Source organism: Panulirus ornatus, chromosome 44 (genome assembly GCF_036320965.1).
Source record: "Panulirus ornatus isolate Po-2019 chromosome 44, ASM3632096v1, whole genome shotgun sequence".
In the NCBI taxonomy this organism is placed as follows: Eukaryota; Metazoa; Arthropoda; class Malacostraca; order Decapoda; family Palinuridae; genus Panulirus; species Panulirus ornatus.
In genome coordinates, this window is record NC_092267.1 from 13,196,044 (window position 1) to 13,215,545 (window position 19,502).

General features: G+C 41.2%; 1 protein-coding gene and 1 long non-coding RNA gene across 4 annotated transcripts in view; one reads left to right on the forward strand and one right to left on the reverse strand.

The window, feature by feature from the left end:
- Positions 1–19,502, forward strand: part of LOC139762753 (uncharacterized) — a 471,178-nt gene that overhangs the window by 415,001 nt on the left and 36,675 nt on the right. The gene's annotated exons all lie outside the window — the stretch shown is intronic.
- LOC139762751 (uncharacterized) overlaps positions 1–19,502 on the reverse strand; it is a 173,211-nt gene that overhangs the window by 74,247 nt on the left and 79,462 nt on the right. Inside the window, 2 exon segments of the mRNA XM_071687858.1 lie at positions 8,470–8,670; positions 11,750–11,878. Coding sequence (XP_071543959.1) covers positions 8,470–8,670; positions 11,750–11,878 — 330 coding nt within the window.

Consider the following 19,502-nt stretch of genomic DNA (forward strand, 5'->3'; position numbering starts at 1 on the left):
GAGATGGGTGATTATTGGTGCATATGCACCTGGGCATGAGAAGAAACATCATGAGAGGCAAGTGTTTTGGGAGCAGCTGAGTGAGTGTGTTAGTAGTTTTGATGCATGAGACCAGGTATAGTGATGGATGATTTGAATGCAAAGGTGAGTAATGTGGCAGTTGAGGGAATAATTGGTGTACATGGGGTGTTCAGAGTTGTAAATGGAAATGGTGAAGAGCTTGTAGATTCATGTGCTGAAAAAGGACTGGTGATTGGGAATACCTGGTTTAAAAAGAGAGATATACATAAGTGTATGTATGTAAGTAGGATAGATGGCCAGAGAGCGTTATTGGATTACGTGTTAATTGATAGGCGTGCGAAAGAGAGACTTTTGGATGTTAATGTGCTGAGAGGTGCAACTGGAGGGATGTCTTATCATTGTCTTGTGGAAGCGAAGGTGAAGATTTGAAGATGTTTTCAGAAAAGAAAAGAGAAAGATGAGGTGAAGAGAGAGGTGAGAGTGAGTGAGCTTGGGAAGGATACTTGTGTGAGGAAGTGCCAGGAGAGACCGAGTACAGAATGGAAAAAGGTGAGAACAGAGGATGTAAGGGGAGTGGGGGAGGAATGGGATGTATTTAGGGAAGCAGTGACGGCTAAAGATGCTTGTGGCATGAGAAGCGTGGGAGGTGGGCAGATTAGAAAGGGTGGTGAGTGGTGGGATGAAGAAGTAAGATTATTAGTGAAAGAGAAGAGAGAGGCATCTGGATGATTTGTGCAGGGAAATAATGCAAATGACTGGGAGATATATAAAAGAAAGAGGCAGGAGATCAAGAGAAAGGTGCAAGAGATGAAAAAAAGGGCAAATGAGAGTTGGGGTGAGAGAGTATCATTAGATTTTAGGAATAAAAAGATGTTTTGGAAGGAGGTAAATAAAGTGTGTAAGACAAGGGAACAAATGGGAACTTCAGTGAAGGGGGCTAATGGGGAGGTGATAACAAGTAGTGGTGATGTGAGAAGGAGATGGAGTGAGTATTTTGAAGGTTTGTTGAATGTTTGATGATAAAGTGGCAGATATAGGGTGTTTTGGTCGCAGTGGTGTGAAAAGTGAGAGGGTTTGGGAGAATGATTTGGTAAACAGAGAAGAGGTAGTAAAAGCTTTGTGGAAGATGAAAGCCGGCAAGGCAGTGGGTTTGGATGGTATTGCAGTGGAATTTATTAAAAAAGGGGGTGACTGTATTGTTGACTGGTTAGTAAGGTTATTTAATGTATGTATGACTCATGATGTGGTACATGAGGACTGGCAGAATGCTTGCACAGTGCCATTGTACAAAGGCAAAGGGGATAAAAGTGAGTGCTCAAATTAGAGGTATAAGTTTGTTGAGTATTCCTGGGAAATTATATGGGAGAGTATTGATTAAAAGGGTGAAGGTATGTAGAAAGCACCAGATTGGGGAAGAGCAGTGTGGTTTCAGAAGTGGTAGATGTGTGGATCAGGTGTTTGCTTTGAAGAATGTATGTGAGAAATACTTAGAAAAGCAAATGGATTTGTATGTAGCATTTATGGATCTGGAGAAGGCATATGATATTGTTGACAGAGATCCTCTGTGGAAGGTATTAAGAGTATATGGTGTGGGAGGCAAGTTGTTAGAAGCAGTGAAAAGTTTTTGTCGAGGATGTAAGTCATGTGTACATGTAGGAAGAGAGGAAAGAGATTGGTTCTCAGTGAATGTTGGTTTGCAGCAGGGGCGCATGATGTCTCCATGGTTGTTTAATTTGTTTTTGGATGGGGTTGTTAGGGAGGTGAATGCAAGAGTTTTGGAGAGGGGCAAGTATGCAGTCTGTTGTGGATGAGAGAGCTGGGAAATTGAGTCGGTTGTTGTTTGCTGATGATACAACACTGGTGGCTGATTCGGGTAAGAAACTGCAGAAGCTGGTGACAGAGTTTGGTAAAGTGTGTGAAAGAAGAAAGCTGAGAGTAAATGTGAATAAGAGCAAGATTATTAAGTACAGTAGGGTTGAGGGACAAGTCAACTGGGGGGTAAGTTTGAATGGACAAAAACTGGAGAAAGTGAAGTGTTTTAGATATCTGGGAGTGGATTTGGCAGCAGATGGAACCATGGAAGCGGAAGTGAATCATAGGGTGGGGGAGGGGGCAAAACTTCTGGGAGCATTGAAGAATGTGTGGAAGGCGAGAACTTATCTTGGAAAGCAAAAAAATTGGGTATGTTTGAAGGAATAGTGGTTCCAACAATATTATATGGTTGCAAGGCGTGGGCTATAGATAGAGTTGTGCAGAGGAGGGTGGATGTGCTGGAAATGAGATGTTTGAGGACAATATGTGGTGTGAGGTAGTTTGATCGACTAAGTAATGAAAGGGTTAGAGAGATATGTGGTAATAAAAATAGTTGGGTTGAGAGAGCAGAAGAGAGTGTTTTGAAATGGTTCGTCACATGGAGAGAATGAGTGAGAAAAGATTGACAAAGAGTATAGGTGTGTCAGAGGTGAAGGGAACAAGAAGTGGGAGACCAAATTGGAGGTGGAAAGATGGAGTGAAACAAATTTTGAGTGATTGGGGCCTGAACATGCAGGAGGGTGAAAGGCGTGCAAGGAATAGAGTGAATTGGAACAATGTGGTATAACGGGGTCAACGTGCTGTCAATGGATTGAACCAGGGCATGTGAAGTGTCTGGGGTGAACCATGGAAAGTTCTGTGGTGCCTGGATATGGAAAGGGAGGTGTGGTTTTGGTGCATTATACATGACAGCTAGAGACTGAGTGTGAACGAATTTGGCCTTTGTTGTCTTTTCCTAGCGCTACCTCACGCACATGCGGGGGAAGGGAGTTGTTATTTCATGTGTGGCGGAGTGGCGATGGGAATGAATGAAGGCAGACAGTATGAATTATGTACATGTGTATATATGTATATGTCTGTGTGTGTATATATATATATATATATATATGTATACGTTGATATGTATAGGTATGTATACGTGCGTGTGTGGACGTGTATGTATATACATGTGTATGTGGGTGGGTTGGGCCATTCTTTTGTCTGTTTCCTTGCGCTACCTCGCTAACGTAGGAGACTGCGACAAAGTATTTATTTTATATTACACTTGTCACTGTCTCCCGCGTTACAAAGTATAATAAAATAATATTAAATGACACTGTATCATATCATAAAGGTTTTATTTTCTCATATATCTTAATGAATGCATTAAAATGGTCACTGCAGCCAATAGTGAAAGTGTTAAAGTAGTTCATTAAGTAGTATCTATCTATCCATCTAAATCTCTAGTGTTCAATCCCTCTGGAAACTCCCTCAAGGTGGTGGCCATGGCAAAAGGGTCTCCATAGCTGGTGAACTTCAGTATTGTTTCTTTGCCTTTAGTGCCCCACCCTTAGTATGCCACTGGCAGAGAGCAAGTCTAGTGCAGTGTTTCCAGAGGTTCCTGCCTATTGTTCCTACCTAATATGTCTATCTAATATTCCCGCCTTATGTAACCAACTTGTGATATCCTTCAAAACAGTATGGAAAGGTGACAAAACATAAACAGCCAAATTTTCAAGCTTTATTCAAAAAGGACATTACAAACTGTTTTGAAAGATACACATGAAAGGTAGTGTTGTACTGTAACAGTGATACATGTGCAATGATTTTCTATGAGTAAAAAGTGAACATGTTAAGATGAAGAATAATTCTCATGACCCTTGATATCCAACCAGAAGTGATAACAATCATAACACACATACAAGATTTTGCATGTTGACAATATAAAGGACTTCAACATATTTTTTAATCACCCTTTCCCCTCATTCTGACATTTTTATCTGCAGTGGGTAAATTTCTTTTCTTGGTATACCTTTTTGGAGAAATAACTTTCCCACCTGTTCATTATTTCCTACCTTAGTGAGACAGCATCAAGAACTGATAACTGAACCTTTAAGAGGAAAATTAAGCTACTTCCTCCATTCCTTCTTCTGGATAGCAGAAATACAGGAGGAAAGATTTTCAATTCCCCACTCCCTATCCCCAGGGATAAATAAAGGAGTCTGAAAAACTATCATAAAAATACATGAGCACCAACTGATTTTCCACTAATGAAAGTAACTTTTATTACTACTGAAGATGACATCAACCTTAGTCCTGCCAAAAGTAAAATGAGTAATGCTCTAAAAACTAATAATGATGTTTGCAAAACTTAGCTCAAAATTAGTTTACCAATTCAACTATCTTGCAAACAAAAAGTTAAAGATATAATCAAAAGAAAAAGAGTACTGCTTCTATTTTCCAGAATGTCAAATTGTTCGAAAGAAATGGGAAAACCTTTCTTGAAGGTTCTGCCTCTGCACCTATTTACATAAGACCTTACCCACACAGTTTTTCTTTTCTTTTTTCTAACAAACAGTTGCTTTTCCCACTTTAGCAAGGGGGTGACAAGTAAAGATGAACAATAGCCTTGTTTGCATACATCTACTCTCTAGCTGTCATTTAATGCACTGAAAACAGAACCAACCATTCACAACAAAGCCCCACTTACACACTAATCCATGGTTTACCTAAACCACTTCACATATCCTGGTTTAGCCCATTAACAACATGCTGATGCATGTACATCACATTCATCTCAGTCATTCTATCCCATGCATGTCTCTCACCCTCCTGAATATTCAAATTCAAACTCAGATACACTAGAGACTTTCACTCCATCCTTCCATCTTCTTTTTAGTCTTGCCCTCCCCAAACTTCCAACACATTTTAGTAAATTTTTTTTCATTCACCCTCTCCAAATGTCTGAACCATTTCAACATACCTGGTCAGCTCTCTCAATCATACTGTGCTTACTATCATACCTCTCTCACCTGTCATTCCTTACATGACCTCACATCACATATTGTCCTTAGGCATTTAATTTCCCATATAACTACTGTTTACAGTGCACAGCCTCCTTCCATAAACTTATAGAACTATGATTTAGTCTTCCTCATACCATGAATCAGCTAACCCACACTATCAGTTTTTCTAATCCCAATCCCAAGTGTCACACACTATTCCAAGCATGCACATTCATGATGTACCAATTTCATTAACCTTCAGTCCCTGTTGTGGGATACATAGATTTTTAGAATAGACTTGCCCTCCTTTACACAATGCAGTGTTACATACCTAAGCCCAAACAATAGTCTCTTTAACTACCAGTAAAGATATTTGCAATGCTAAATTGGTTCTTTTACTTTTGCTGGGCATACCAAAAGCTGTTACTTCATTATCATTGTCAATTTATTTTTGATGAAGATGAAACATCCCAATTAACTAGCATCATTAAAGAAAAACAAAATACTTGTTTCATCTTGGTCATAGTCTCCGTCTCCCATTGCTCCTACCACTTTGGATGAAGATCCTCTGGTTGGCTATCTCAATCAGACTATTCCTTTCCTCTCTCTGAAAATGTCATGTCTTAAACAATCAATGCATCACATACTACATGTCATCCTCAAGCATTTCATTTCCTGCATATCCACCCTCTTCCTTTCTTTTGCATTCAGGGTCAGATAATCACATCCTCATAACATTGTCAAGATTACTATACATTCAAACATACCTGTCTTTGCTCTTACTGACACAGGCCCTCCTTCCAATTTCTCCTTAATTCATTCAGAGCTTTAGTCCCCTCTTCTATCCTGACTCATTTCAGGCCCATGGTTCCTTCCACTTATTACATCCACTGCCATGTAACTAAAGCCCTCTACTTCCTCAAGGTTGTTCCATCTAAAGTGATACACCATACTTTCGCATTCCCCTGCTGGATCATATTGCCTTTATTCTGCTGAGATGTTACCATGGAATTGATGTTAGTGATAGGGTGCGAGATGGGGCTAATGTCCGAGGTGCATTGAGCTTGCATGCAATGAAGACCATGTGGAAGGAGAGGTCTCTCTCTGTGAGCATAAAGCTAAGCATGAACGAAGGTACAGTAGTCTCAACAGTGTTGTATGGATGCAAGTCTGGGTCCTGAATGCAAAGAACAGAAGAGAGCAGACATGTTGGAAATTAAATGCCATAGGATAATGTCTGGCATTGAGTGGGCGGATCACTAAAGTAATGAAAGTGTAGAAAAAAGTTGTGGTCATAAACAAAGCATGACCAAGAAAGCTAACCAGGGTGTGCTGAAATGTTTTGGACAAGTGAAAAGGATGATCTAAGAGAGACTGACTAAGAGATTGTATATGTCAGAATCAAAAGGGAAAGGGAAAACAGAAAGAAGAAGGATGGAGTAGAGGAGGCTTTGAGTCATTAGGAAGGCAAAACACATGTAAGGGAGAGAAGAATTGGGGCATTTGTGGTATACAGGAAGCAAAATTGTGTCACCAAGCTGAACTAGGGTATATGAAGTGGTCAGGGGATACTACAAAATGGACTGTGGGACTCAACTGTAAATGAGGGCTCTGGTTTCGGTGCATTATCATACACAAAGAGAGGATGCAAACAGTTAGGTCATTATTTGTCTATTCCTGATATTAACTTGCTGTGGTAAGAATCTGTGCATCTCAGATTCTACAAACTCTCATTAGCACTAAAGCACACATCCTAAAAAGCAGATCATTATTATCCTTGGTTACATGCTCACACTGAGCAGCTACCATGAAAATTCTTCTGACTTTGGACTTAGGTGTCCTTGTTATTTCATCATACTGAATGTAAGCAGAGGATACACACGAATATAAGCTCTAAGAGTGAATGAACAAAATCAACTTCATACAAATAAAATCACAGTTAGAGATTACATATATCATTCATACTCTAGCGGCATGAAAAAAAAGGATCACAGTTAGAGATTACATATATCATTCATACTCTAATAGCATGAAAAAAAAGGAAACTAACAAATAAGATGTTCACTTCTTTGGAACGAAATGAAGGTCAGAGTGACCTACTTTTGGTATGATGTCGAAGCCCTCATCAATATGAATAAGCACATTTAGGTACATGACTGCATATCAAATTGTGGCTGAGAACTGTACTCCCACTTAAAACTTAACCTAGATATACATGAGAACATGTATGCAGACAGGGACCTGAATGCTGAGGGTTAGAATAATTCTTCCTCTTCTTTAAAGTGGTGAATTTAAAACCATATACAGTGCAGCATGATGTGATGAAAAATGTACACTACAGTAGGTTAGAAATTAATTTAATATGATAATAAGTCTGTACTCAAGAGAACAGCCCTTTACTAATGTATAACAGCTTACATTACTGAATATCTAATTCAGACGTATTTTGTCTAATGAAACTGTAAACATATGAAAATACCTGATTTAAAGACTCAACTGGTTTAGTGGTCATCACTATGTAGGCTTTCAAGGTTGAAATATTACAAGATGATGTGTGAAGATAACATTGCCTACCTGTTTACAAACAGGGAAATGTGAACAATTCTAACACCTTATCAATAAAAGATAGGATACAGTGAATGGAAACAAACTCTGGCAAAATTGAAAGTAGATTTACGGGCTTTCTCTCTTTTTCCTCAAATTTGTTCACAGTTTCCAACATAAGCAGGGTAGCATCAGAAACAGATATACAAGCCTTTATCAACTATTCAGTTTGATTAGATGCTGGACAACTTTATAAAGTTTCATGAGTATGTAATTCAAACTTTTCATGGTAGCAACCAAATTATGTTCTAGGTTAGATTTCTTTTTCATAGAAGGCTCACATTAGGCATAATCCAAACTCAAGGTATGGGACTTATGCCTTTAAGTTCTGTAGATGCTGTGAAAGAACTGTATACTTTCATGAGAATATGCCTTAAACTTTTCAAGTTAAGAGCCAGTTTATGTTCATGGGCATGTTATTTAGACTTTTCAAATTATTGGTTATCACTTCTAGGTTAGATTTTTTGTAAAAGGGGCCAAAATCAGGCAAAATCCAAACTAGAGTAACAGATCTTATGCCATTCAATTCTTTAGATGCTGGTAAATGGCAGCATAAAGTTTACTGTATCTGACTTAAAATTTTCATGTTATGACTCAGGTTAAGCAAGAGAATAAAGTGTGACTCCTGACACTGGACAAAGCAATCTCTTGGTCTATGACATGCTTTGCAGGCAACACAGAAAGAGGGGAAGAGCAGGAAAAACTTTTGGCTAAATTCCATCCATAGTCAAGAACTGCTGGGGTCCTTATTGCCAACCAAACAGGATGGAAAGAGGCAGGGATGCCCAATTTCTTGGGTGGGCTTGCTAACTCTTGGGGGTGGGGTCTACCCTTAGCACCAGTATCAAACAGAGAGATTAAGTAAAATAAACTGCTACCCTGCATGTCGGTATTCAAACAGTTAACAGTATCCCACATTCAAATGAACATACAAGAACAGCAAAGGAAAGGTACATACAAGAACTAATCTACACTTTGGGGAAATCCTGAGCTTCAGCAATATAGCAATATAAAGATCATGAGTACATTAATTTCACCCATATTTTACCTTCAGCTGTTTAAGTCTCTTGGCTGCAAGACATTTCCTCCATGCCATTTGTATGATCCTCACAGCCTTTATCTCTGCACTAAGATCCAGAAGCCTGGCACACAAGTATGCTAAGAAGGTTGCAGTTACTTTTTCATCAGGTATTGTGTTAACCATGTCACTTCCTCGGATGAGCACTGGTATTCCATCCAACTGTGATACCTATTTGTAATAAGAGAGAAAAAAGCCTGCATTAATTAAAACTATAAATCCTATCCTTAGATAACCATTCATGTGTCATATGTGATGCTTAGAATGGTTGGTGTTTTGTTCAGTGGGAGTGATTGTCCACTCAAGGTGACTGGAGGATGTGAAATGGATTCATCTCTATCTGGGGTTAAAAGTGACTGAAAACTTCTGTACCGACACAGACATTCTGCTCTGATTGAGCAGAATGCAGTGCTGTATGTTTGTTGTTGCTAATGTGGTGTCAGGGTGGTGTAATGTCCTGAGATTGTCTGCATGGACAAAGAACAGCCTCATTTGCTCTTACCAACTCTCATGCTGTCATATAAAATGGACTGAAACCAAAGAACCCTATCCAAAGCCAAGCTCAACAGAACTTTCCAAGGTTTCTCCAAACAGCTTCATATGCCATGGTTCAGCCTACTAACAGTACATCACTCCCTTTATACTACATCACTCCAACTACCTCCATCCAATGCACCTGCATGTTCAGGCTCTGATAACTAGAAGCATCCATTAATCCATCTTTCTATCTAATGCATCTCTGGTGGCTGATTTGTGGGAGAAACTGCAGAAGTTGGTAACTGTGTTTGAAAAAGTGTGTGAAAGGAGAAAGTTGAGAGTAAATATGAATAAGAGCAATGTTATTAGCAACGAATGGAACCATGGAAGTGAAAGTGAGTCAAAGGGTGGGGGAGGGTTATTAGCATCGAATGGAACCATGGAAGCGAAAGTGAGTCAAAGGGTGGGGGAGGGGGCAAAGGTTCAGGGAGCATCTGCTGCTAAATCCACTCCCAGATATCTAAAATACTTCACTTCCTCCAGTTTTTCTCCATTCAAACTTACCTCCAAACTAACTTCTCCCTCAACCCTACCTAATAACCTTGCTCTTATTCACATTTACTCTCAGCTTTCTTCTTTCACACACTTTACCAGTCTCAGTCACCAACGTCTGCAGTTTCTCACCCAAATCAGCCACCAGCACTGTATCATCAGGGAACAACAACTGACTCACTTCCCAAGCCCTCTCATCCACAACAGACTGCATACTTCCCCCCCTCTCCAAAACTCTTGCATTTACCTCCCTAACAATCCCAACCACAGACAAATTAAACAACCATGGAGACATCACGCACCCCTGCCGCAAACCGACATTCACTGGGAATCAATCACTTTCCTCTCTTCATCTCGTACACATGCCTTACATCCTTGATAAAAACTTTTCACTGCTAGCAACTTACCTCCCACACCATATACTATTAATATCTTCCACAAAACATCTCTATCAACTCTATCATATGCCTTCTCCAGATCCATAAAGGCTATATACAAATCATGCACCCTGCCGCAAACTGACATTCACTGGGAACCAATCACTTTCCTCTCTTCATACTCGTACACATGCCTTACATCCTTGATAAAAAATTTTCACTGCTTCTAGCAACTCACCTCCCACACCATATACTCTTAATACTTTCCACAAAGCATCTCTATCAACTCTATCATATGCCTTCCCCAGATCCATAAAGGCTATATACAAATCCATCTGTTTTTCTTGGTATTTCTCACATACATTATTCAAAGCAAACACCTGATCCACACATCCTCTACCACTTCTGAAACCACACTGCTCTTCCCCAATACCATTCATACTTGCTTGCCTTCATCCATTCCTGTTGCTACCCCACCCCACAGGAAGCAGCATCATTACCCCCCGCTTCAGCCTGAGCTAGGTAACCATTTTATCAACCAACCCCTAGAGGTGGATGAGCAACTGGGTTGACAGTGGACCAACTGCCACAACCTCAAAGGAGTGGCCACAGCAACAGAGTCTCCATAACTAAAGACCTCTATTGCCACTTCTTAGCCTTTAGTGCCTCACCCTTAACAGGCCACTGGCAAGTCTTGCACAGTGTTTGCAGAGGCTTCTACTTAATGTTCCTAATGACATCTTCTATTTAATGCTTCTACCTACTATTTCTACCCAATGCTCCTGCCAACATGATCCTACCTACTACTTCTATCTAGTACTTCTATCTACTACTGTCATTTTGCCAAAAGACAGGGTTAGCGCATAATGCTCACTGCAGAAAAATCTAGTTACAAAAAATGAGTGGCCTGAGTAGCGTTGTCAAGTGTTACATACAACAAGGAGAGATTATATGTTTGTAGACAAAATGCCAGTAGTCCACATGTTAGTGAGGCAGAAAAAAAAGACGGTTATCTGGGTCAGAGGAGTGCGACTTGACAACCACCAAAGTGCTGGCTCATGAAGCAGATGTCACTAACCCTCCTAATACCCAAGTGGGGAGTACTGGTAATATACCTCCCAGGTCAATGGCTGCCTACAAACTAAGGTTGACCATACAAGGAAAAACAGCACAATAGGAAGGTGTTTCAGTAAGTGCAGTCTAACTGAGAACTGACCTGAGTGTACTGATATCATTTGGACATATGGAAAGGATGAATACAAAAAAATTGGCTTAAAGGCTCTACCTGCTGGAATTGGAGATAGTAGAGAGACAGAGAAGCAAATGGAAGAATGGAGTGAAGACTTTAGGCCTGAACATTTAGAAGGGTGAGATGTGTGCTTGAGACAAGATGAACTGGATGGATGTGGTAAATGGGGCAAGTCAATCCTTTGTGTCAAATCTGCCAAGGCATTCATTCTGTTCCAACCTAAAATACATTCATTTCATATTCAGGCCTCTCAATACAAGGTGCATTGACAACCACCTACCTTTCATGGTCTACTTCCATTCTAATGAAAGCATTCCCAGTACTCTTCTATAATCAATGCCACTGCTTCTTTTATTCTTGATTCTCTAAAACACTCCTGAACCATTCCCTCCCACTTAAATTGCATCTATCCCTTAAAGGCAAACACATAATATCATCGTTCTTCCTGACCTTTGGTCCCATCTGATGGATCTGGTTTCCTAAGTGCTACAGGAGACCCCATGTAAGTGGGTGCTCAGACAGGAAGGTAAGGTATGTATATAGATACACAAAGAGATATGAATGTTGCTATATACAGAGAGACATGGAGTCATACCTTTTCAATGAAAACTGCAAAGTTGTCCCTCTCATTTCCAAGCCTGTGGTTGTATTCCTCCCGGGTGTTTGAGTCTGTATACGTCATCTCAATGAAACTGTCATCCATAGACATATCCAAATCTGGGCACTGGGGAAAAGAAATTTGAGATAATGATCAGCTGTATATCTTAAGTTTCTAAGCCTAAATCACATTCTAAATTTATATCTTAGTGTTAAATAAAAAACTTCCAAACTACCAAAACACTTCTTAATTATTCACTATTCATCCCTAGGTCTCTCAAAAATTCTGGGGTTGGGCAAAATTCACCATTTACCTTCAGTTAAGAAGGAGTCATGTGGGGAGTGCTCATCCTCCTCCAAGGCTCAGATTGGGGTGTCTAAATGTGTGGATGTAACCAAGATGAGAAAAAAGAAGAGATAGGTAGTATGTCTGAGGAAAGGAACCTGGATGTTTTGGCTCTGAGTGAAACGAAGCTCAAAGGTAAAGGGGAAGAGTGGTTTGAGAATGTCTTGGGAGTAAAGTCAGGGGTTGGTGAGAGGACAAGAGCAAAGGAAGGAGTAGCACTACTCCTGAAGCAGGAGCTGTGGGAGTATGTGATAGGGTGTAAGAAAGTCAACTCTAGGTTGATATGGGTAAAACTGAAAGTGGAAGGAGAGAGATGGGTGATTATTGGTGCCTATGCACCTGGTCATGAGAAGAAAGATCGTGAGAGGCAAGTGTTTTGGAAGCAGCTGAGTGAGTGTGTTAGCAGTTTTGATGTACGAGACCGGGTTATAGTGATGGGTGATTTGATTGCAAAGGTGAGAAATGTGGCAGTTGAGGGTATAACTGGTGTACATGGGTGTTCAGTGTTGTAAGTGGAAATGGTGAAGAGCTTGTAGATTTGTGCACTGAAAAAGGACTGGTGATTAGGAATACCTGGTTTAAAATGAGAGATATATGTATGTAAGGAGAGATGGCCAGAGAGCGTTATTGGACTATGTGTTAATTTAGAGGCGCGTGAAAGAGAGACTTTTGGATGTTAATGTGCTGAAAGGGGCAACTGGAGGGATGTCTGACCATTATCTTGTGGAGAAACTGCAGAAACTGGTGACTGAGTTTGGTAAAGTGTGTGAAAGAAGAAAGCTGAGAGTAAATATCAATAAGAGCAAGGGTTCAGTAGGGTTGAGGGGCAAGTAAATTGGGATGTAAGTTTGAGTGGAGAAAAACTGGAGGAAGTGAAGTGTTTTAGATATCTGGGAGTGGATTTAGCAGAGGATGGAACCATGGAAGTGGGAATGAGTCAAAGGGTGGGGGAGGGGGCAAAGGTTCTGGAAGCGTTGAAGAATGTGTGGAAGGCGAGAATGTTATCTTGGAGAGCAAAAATGGGTATGTTTGAAGGAATAGTGGTTCTAACAATGTTAACATGGTTGCGAGGCATGGACTATAGACAGGGTTGTGCAGAGGAGGGTGAATGTGTTGGAAACGAAATGTTTGAGGACAATATGTGGTGTGAGGTGGTTTGATTGTGTAAGTAATGAAAGGGTAAGAGAGATGTGTGGTTATAAAAAGAATGAGGTTGAGAGAGCAGAAGAGGGTGTATTGAAATGGTTTGGCCACATGGAGAAAATGAGTGAGGAAAGATTAACAAAGAGGATACATGTGTCAGAGGTAGAGGGAACGAGAAGTGGGAGATCAAACTGGAGATGGAAGGATGGAGTGAAAAAGATTTTAAGTGATCGGGGCCTGAACATACAAGTAATAGAGTGAATTGGAACGATGTAGTATACTGGGGTCGATGTGTTGTCAATGGATTGAACCATGGCATGTGAAGCATCTTGGGTAAACCATGGAAAGTTTTGTGGGGCCTGGATGTGGAAAGGGAGCTGTGGTTTTGGGGCATTACATATGACAGCTAGAGACTGAGTGTGAACAAATGTGGCCTTTGTTGTCTTTTCCTAGCGCTACCTTGAGCGCAAGTGGGGGGAGGTGGGTGCCATTTCATGTGTGGCAGGGTGGCAACAGGAATGGATGAAGACAACATGTATTAATATGTACATGTGTATAAATGTATATGTCTGTGTATGTATATGTATGTATATGAGCGTGTGTGGGCATTTATGTATATATAGGGGGATAGGGGAGAAAGAATACTTCCCACGTATTCCCTGCGTGTCGTAGAAGGCGACTAAAAGGGAAGGGAGCGGGAGGCTGGAAATCCTCCCATTTTTTTTTTTCCCAAAAGAAGAAATAGAGAAAGGGGCCAGGTGAGGATATTCCCTCAAAGGCCCAGTCCTCATCCTCTGTTCTTAACGCTACCTCGCTAATGTGGGAAATGGCGATTAGTATAAAAAAAAAAAAAAAAATATATATATATATATATATATATATATAAGTTTGTTGAGTATTCCTGGTAAATTATATGGGAGGGTATTGATTGAGAGGGTGAAGGCATGTACAGAGCATCAGATTGGGGAAGAGCAGTGTGGTTTCAGAAGTGGTAGAGGATGTGTGGATCAGGTGTTTGCTTTGAAGAATGTATGTGAGAAATACTTAGAAAAGCAAATGGATTTGTATGTAGCATTTATGGATCTGGAGAAGGCATATGATAGAGTTGATAGAGATGCTCTGTGGAAGGTATTAAGAATATACGGTGTGGGAGGAAAGTTGTTAGAAGCAGTGAAAAGTTTTTATCGAGGATGTAAGGCATGTGTACGTGTAGGAAGAGAGGAAAGTGATTGGTTCTCAGTGAATGTAGGTTTGCGGCAGGGGTGTGTGATGTCTCCATGGTTGTTTAATTTGTTTATGGATGGGGTTGTTAGGGAGGTAAATGCAAGAGTTTTGGAAAGAGGGGCAAGTATGAAGTCTGTTGGGGATGAGAGAGCTTGGGAAGTGAGTCAGTTGTTGTTCGCTGATGATACAGCGCTGGTGGCTGATTCATGTGAGAAACTGCAGAAGCTGGTGACTGAGTTTGGTAAAGTGTGTGGAAGAAGAAAGTTAAGAGTAAATGTGAATAAGAGCAAGGTTATTAGGTACAGTAGGGTTGAGGGTCAAGTCAATTGGGAGGTGAGTTTGAATGGAGAAAAACTGGAGGAAGTGAAGTGTTTTAGATATCTGGGAGTGGATCTGGCAGCGGATGGAACCATGGAAGCGGAAGTGGATCATAGGGTGGGGGAGGAGGTGAAAATTCTGGGGGCCTTGAAGAATGTGTGGAAGTCGAGAACATTATCTCGGAAAGCAAAAATGGGTATGTTTGAAGGAATAGTGGTTCCAACAATGTTATATGGTTGCGAGGCGTGGGCTATTGATAGAGTTGTGCGCAGGAGGATGGATGTGCTGGAAATGAGATGTTTGAGGACAATGTGTGGTGTGAGGTGGTTTGATCGAGTGAGTAACGTAAGGGTAAGAGAGATGTGTGGAAATAAAAAGAGCGTGGTTGAGAGAGCAGAAGAGGGTGTTTTGAAGTGGTTTGGGCACATGGAGAGGATGAGTGAGGAAAGATTGACCAAGAGGATATATGTGTCGGATGTGGAGGGAGCAAGGAGAAGAGGGAGACCAAATTGGAGGTGGAAAGATGGAGTGAAAAAAATTTTGTGTGATCGGGGCCTGAACATGCAGGAGGGTGAAAGGAGGGCAAGGAATAGAGTGAATTGGAGCGATGTGGTATACCGGGGTTGACATGCTGTCAGTGGATTGAATCAAGGCATGTGAAGCGTCTGGGGTAAACCATGGAAAGCTGTGTAGGTATGTATATTTGCGTGTGTGGACATATGTATATACATGTGTATGGGGGGGGTTGGGCCATTTCTTTCGTCTGTTTCCTTGCGCTACCTCGCAAACGCGGGAGACAGCGAAAAAAAAAAAAAATATATATATATATATATATAGAGTTGATAGAGATGCTCTGTGGAAGGTATTAAGAATATATGGTGTGGGAGGAAAGTTGTTAGAAGCAGTGAAAAGTTTTTATCGAGGATGTAAGGCATGTGTACGTGTAGGAAGAGAGGAAAGTGATTGGTTCTCAGTGAGTGTAGGTTTGCGGCAGGGGTGTGTGATGTCTCCATGGTTGTTTAATTTGTTTATGGATGGGGTTGTTAGGGAGGTAAATGCAAGAGTTTTGGAAAGAGGGGCAAGTATGAAGTCTGTTGGGGATGAGAGAGCTTGGGAAGTGAGTCAGTTGTTGTTCGCTGATGATACAGCGCTGGTGGCTGATTCATGTGAGAAACTGCAGAAGCTGGTGACTGAGTTTGGTAAAGTGTGTGGAAGAAGAAAGTTAAGAGTAAATTGTGAATAAGAGCAAGGTTATTAGGTACAGTAGGGTTGAGGGTCAAGTCAATTGGGAGGTGAGTTTGAATGGAGAAAAACTGGAGGAAGTGAAGTGTTTTAGATATCTAGGAGTGGATCTGGCAGCGGATGGAACCATGGAAGCGGAAGTGGATCATAGGGTGGGGGAGGGGGCGAAAATTCTGGGGGCCTTGAAGAATGTGTGGAAGTCGAGAACATTATCTCGGAAAGCAAAAATGGGTATGTTTGAAGGAATAGTGGTTCCAACAATGTTGTATGGTTGCGAGGCGTGGGCTATGGATAGAGTTGTGCGCAGGAGGATGGATGTGCTGGAAATGAGATGTTTGAGGACAATGTGTGGTGTGAGGTGGTTTGATCGAGTGAGTAACGTAAGGGTAAGAGAGATGTGTGGAAATAAAAAGAGCGTGGTTGAGAGAGCAGAAGTGGGTGTTTTGAAGTGGTTTGGGCACATGGAGAGGATAAGTGAGGAAAGATTGACCAAGAGGATATATGTGTCGGATGTGGAGGGAGCAAGGAGAAGAGGGAGACCAAATTGGAGGTGGAAAGATGGAGTGAAAAAGATTTTGTGTGATCGGGGCCTGAACATGCAGGAGGGTGAAAGGAGGGCAAGGAATAGAGTGAATTGGATCGATGTGGTATACCGGGGTTGACGTGCTGTCAGTGGATTGAATCAGGGCATGTGAAGAGTCTGGGGTAAACCATGGAAAGTAGTGTGGGGCCTGGATGTGGAAAGGGAGCTGTGGTTTCGGGCATTATTGCATGACAGCTAGAGACTGAGTGTGAACGAATGGGGCCTTTGTTGTCTTTTCCTAGCGCTACCTTGCACACATGAGGGGGGAGGGGGATGGTATTCCATGTGTGGCGAGGTGGCGATGGAAATGAATAAAGGCAGACAGTGTGAATTGTGTGCATGGGTATATATGTGTGTGTCTGTGTGTGTGTATATATATGTGTACATTGAGATGTATAGGTATGTATTTTTGCGTGTGTGGACGTGTATGTATATATATGTGTATGGGGGTGGGTTGGGCCATTTCTTTCGTCTGTTTCCTTGCGCTACCTCGCAAACGCGGGAGACAGCGACAAAGCAAAATAAAAAAAAATGTATATATATGTATACGTTGAAATGTATAGGTATGTATATGTGCGTGTGTGGACGTGTATGTCTATACACATGTATGAGGGTGGGTTGGGCCATTCTTTCGTCTGTTTCCTTGCGCTACCTCGCTAACGCGGGAGACAGCAACAAAGTATAATAAATAAAATAAATATAACATATATCACATTTACATTTTCTGCTTATCCTCAAACCATCAACCACAAAACCACAATCCCTCTTCATTAACCTACATTGCCACATCTTATAAGGCAATACCATTTCAACAGCTTTTCGATTGAGAACTTTTGCTAATATTATCTCTAAGTCAAATACCTTTGTCAATTTCAATCTTCATCATTCCCCTAACTTCAAATATATTCTAAAGTAATAATTATTATCATTATTTGACATCATTATTCTATTCTTTATACTTGATTGCCATTTCCCACATCAGCGAGATGGCGCCAGGAAACAGACGAAGAAAGACCCATCAACTCATATACACACATATATACATACATGCACATATACATATGCATATCAACATGTTGATATACACATAACACCCCCTGCATCAGCGAGGTAGCGCCAGGAAAACAGACAAAAAAAGGCCACATTCGTTTCACACTTAGGTTCTAGCTGTCATATGTAATGCACCTAAACCACAGCTCCCTATCCATATCTAGGCCCCACAGACCTTTCCATGGTTTACCCTAGACGTTTCACATGCCATAGTTCAGTCCATTGACAGCATCACACCACTCGCTACCCTTTCTAATCTGCCCACCTCTCACCTTTCTCATGCCACATGCATCTCTTCCATATGCCATCACTGCTTCCCTAAATACATCCCATTCCTCACCCACTCCCCTCACATCATTTGCTCTCATCTTTAGCCATTCTACTCTTAATCTCTCTGGGTACTTCCTCAGACAAGCTCACTTACTCTCACCTCTCTCTTCTCCCTGACATTCTAGCTTCTTTTTTTGAAAACCACAAATCTTCACCTTCGCCTCCACAAGATAGCAATCAGACATCCCACCAGCTCATTGACATCCAAGTCTCTCTTTTACACACCTATCTATTAACACATGATCTAACAATGCCCTTTGACCATCTCTACTACTCTCATATGCATACTTGTGTATATCTCTCTCTTTAAACCAGGTATTCCCAATTACCAGTCTTTCAGCACACATATCCACAAGCTCTTCATCATTTCCATTCACAACACTGAGTAACCCATGAACACCAATTATACCCTAAACTGCCATATTAATCATCTTTGCATTTAAATTACCCATCACTAATGCCCAATCTCGTGCACCAAAACTGCTGACACTTTCACTCAGCTGTTCCCAAAACACTTGCCTCAAGATCTTCCTTCTCATGACCAGAGGCATAAGCACCAATAATCGTCTATCTTTCTCCACCCACTTTCAATTTTACCCCCATCAATCTAGACCCACTTTCAATTTTACCCCCATCAATCTAGAATTTACTTTCTTACACTCTATCACACACTTCCACAACACCTGCTTCAGTAGTGCTACTCCTGCCTTAGCTCTTGTCCTCTCACCAACCCCTGACTTTCCTCCCCAGACATAATTCCCACCCCCTGCATCAGCAAGTTAACAACAGGAAAAAAAAAGAAAAAAGGCCACATTCACTCACACTGTCTCTATTTGGCATGTGTAATGCACCGAAACCACAGCTCCCAAGCCACATCCAGGCCCTACAGACCTTTCCATGGTTTACTCCAGATGTTTCACATGCCCTGGTTCAGTCCAGCGACAGCGCGTCAACCCCAGTGTACCACATCATTCCAATTCACTCTATTCCTTGCACGCCTCTCACCCTCTTGCATGTTCAAGCCCCAATCGCTCAAAATCTTCTTCACTCCATCCTTTCACCTCCAATTTGGTCTCCTGCTTTTCCTTGTTCCCTCCATCTCTGCATGTCATATAGAGCACCTAAAGGGAAGGAACAGAAAAGGGGGACAAGTAAGGATTTTTCCCTCTAAGTCTCAGACATCTGTTCTTGAAGCTACGTCACGAATATGTATGTGCCAAGTGCAAAGTGCAAAGTGCAAAGTGAGAGGGTTAGGGAGAATGGTTTGGTAAACAGAGAAGAGGTAGTAAAAGCTTTGCGGAAGATGAAAGCTGGCAAGGCAGCGGGTTTGGATGGTATTGCAGTGGAATTTATTAAAAAAGGGGGTGACTGTATTGTTGACTGGTTGGTAAGATTATTCTTAGTGTTTCACTCCCACACTAATATATGTACTTTTGATTTTTAATTTTTCACATAAAATGTTAAATGGACAAAAAGTTCTCCATTTATGACTTCACAGTTTAACACATCTTTATA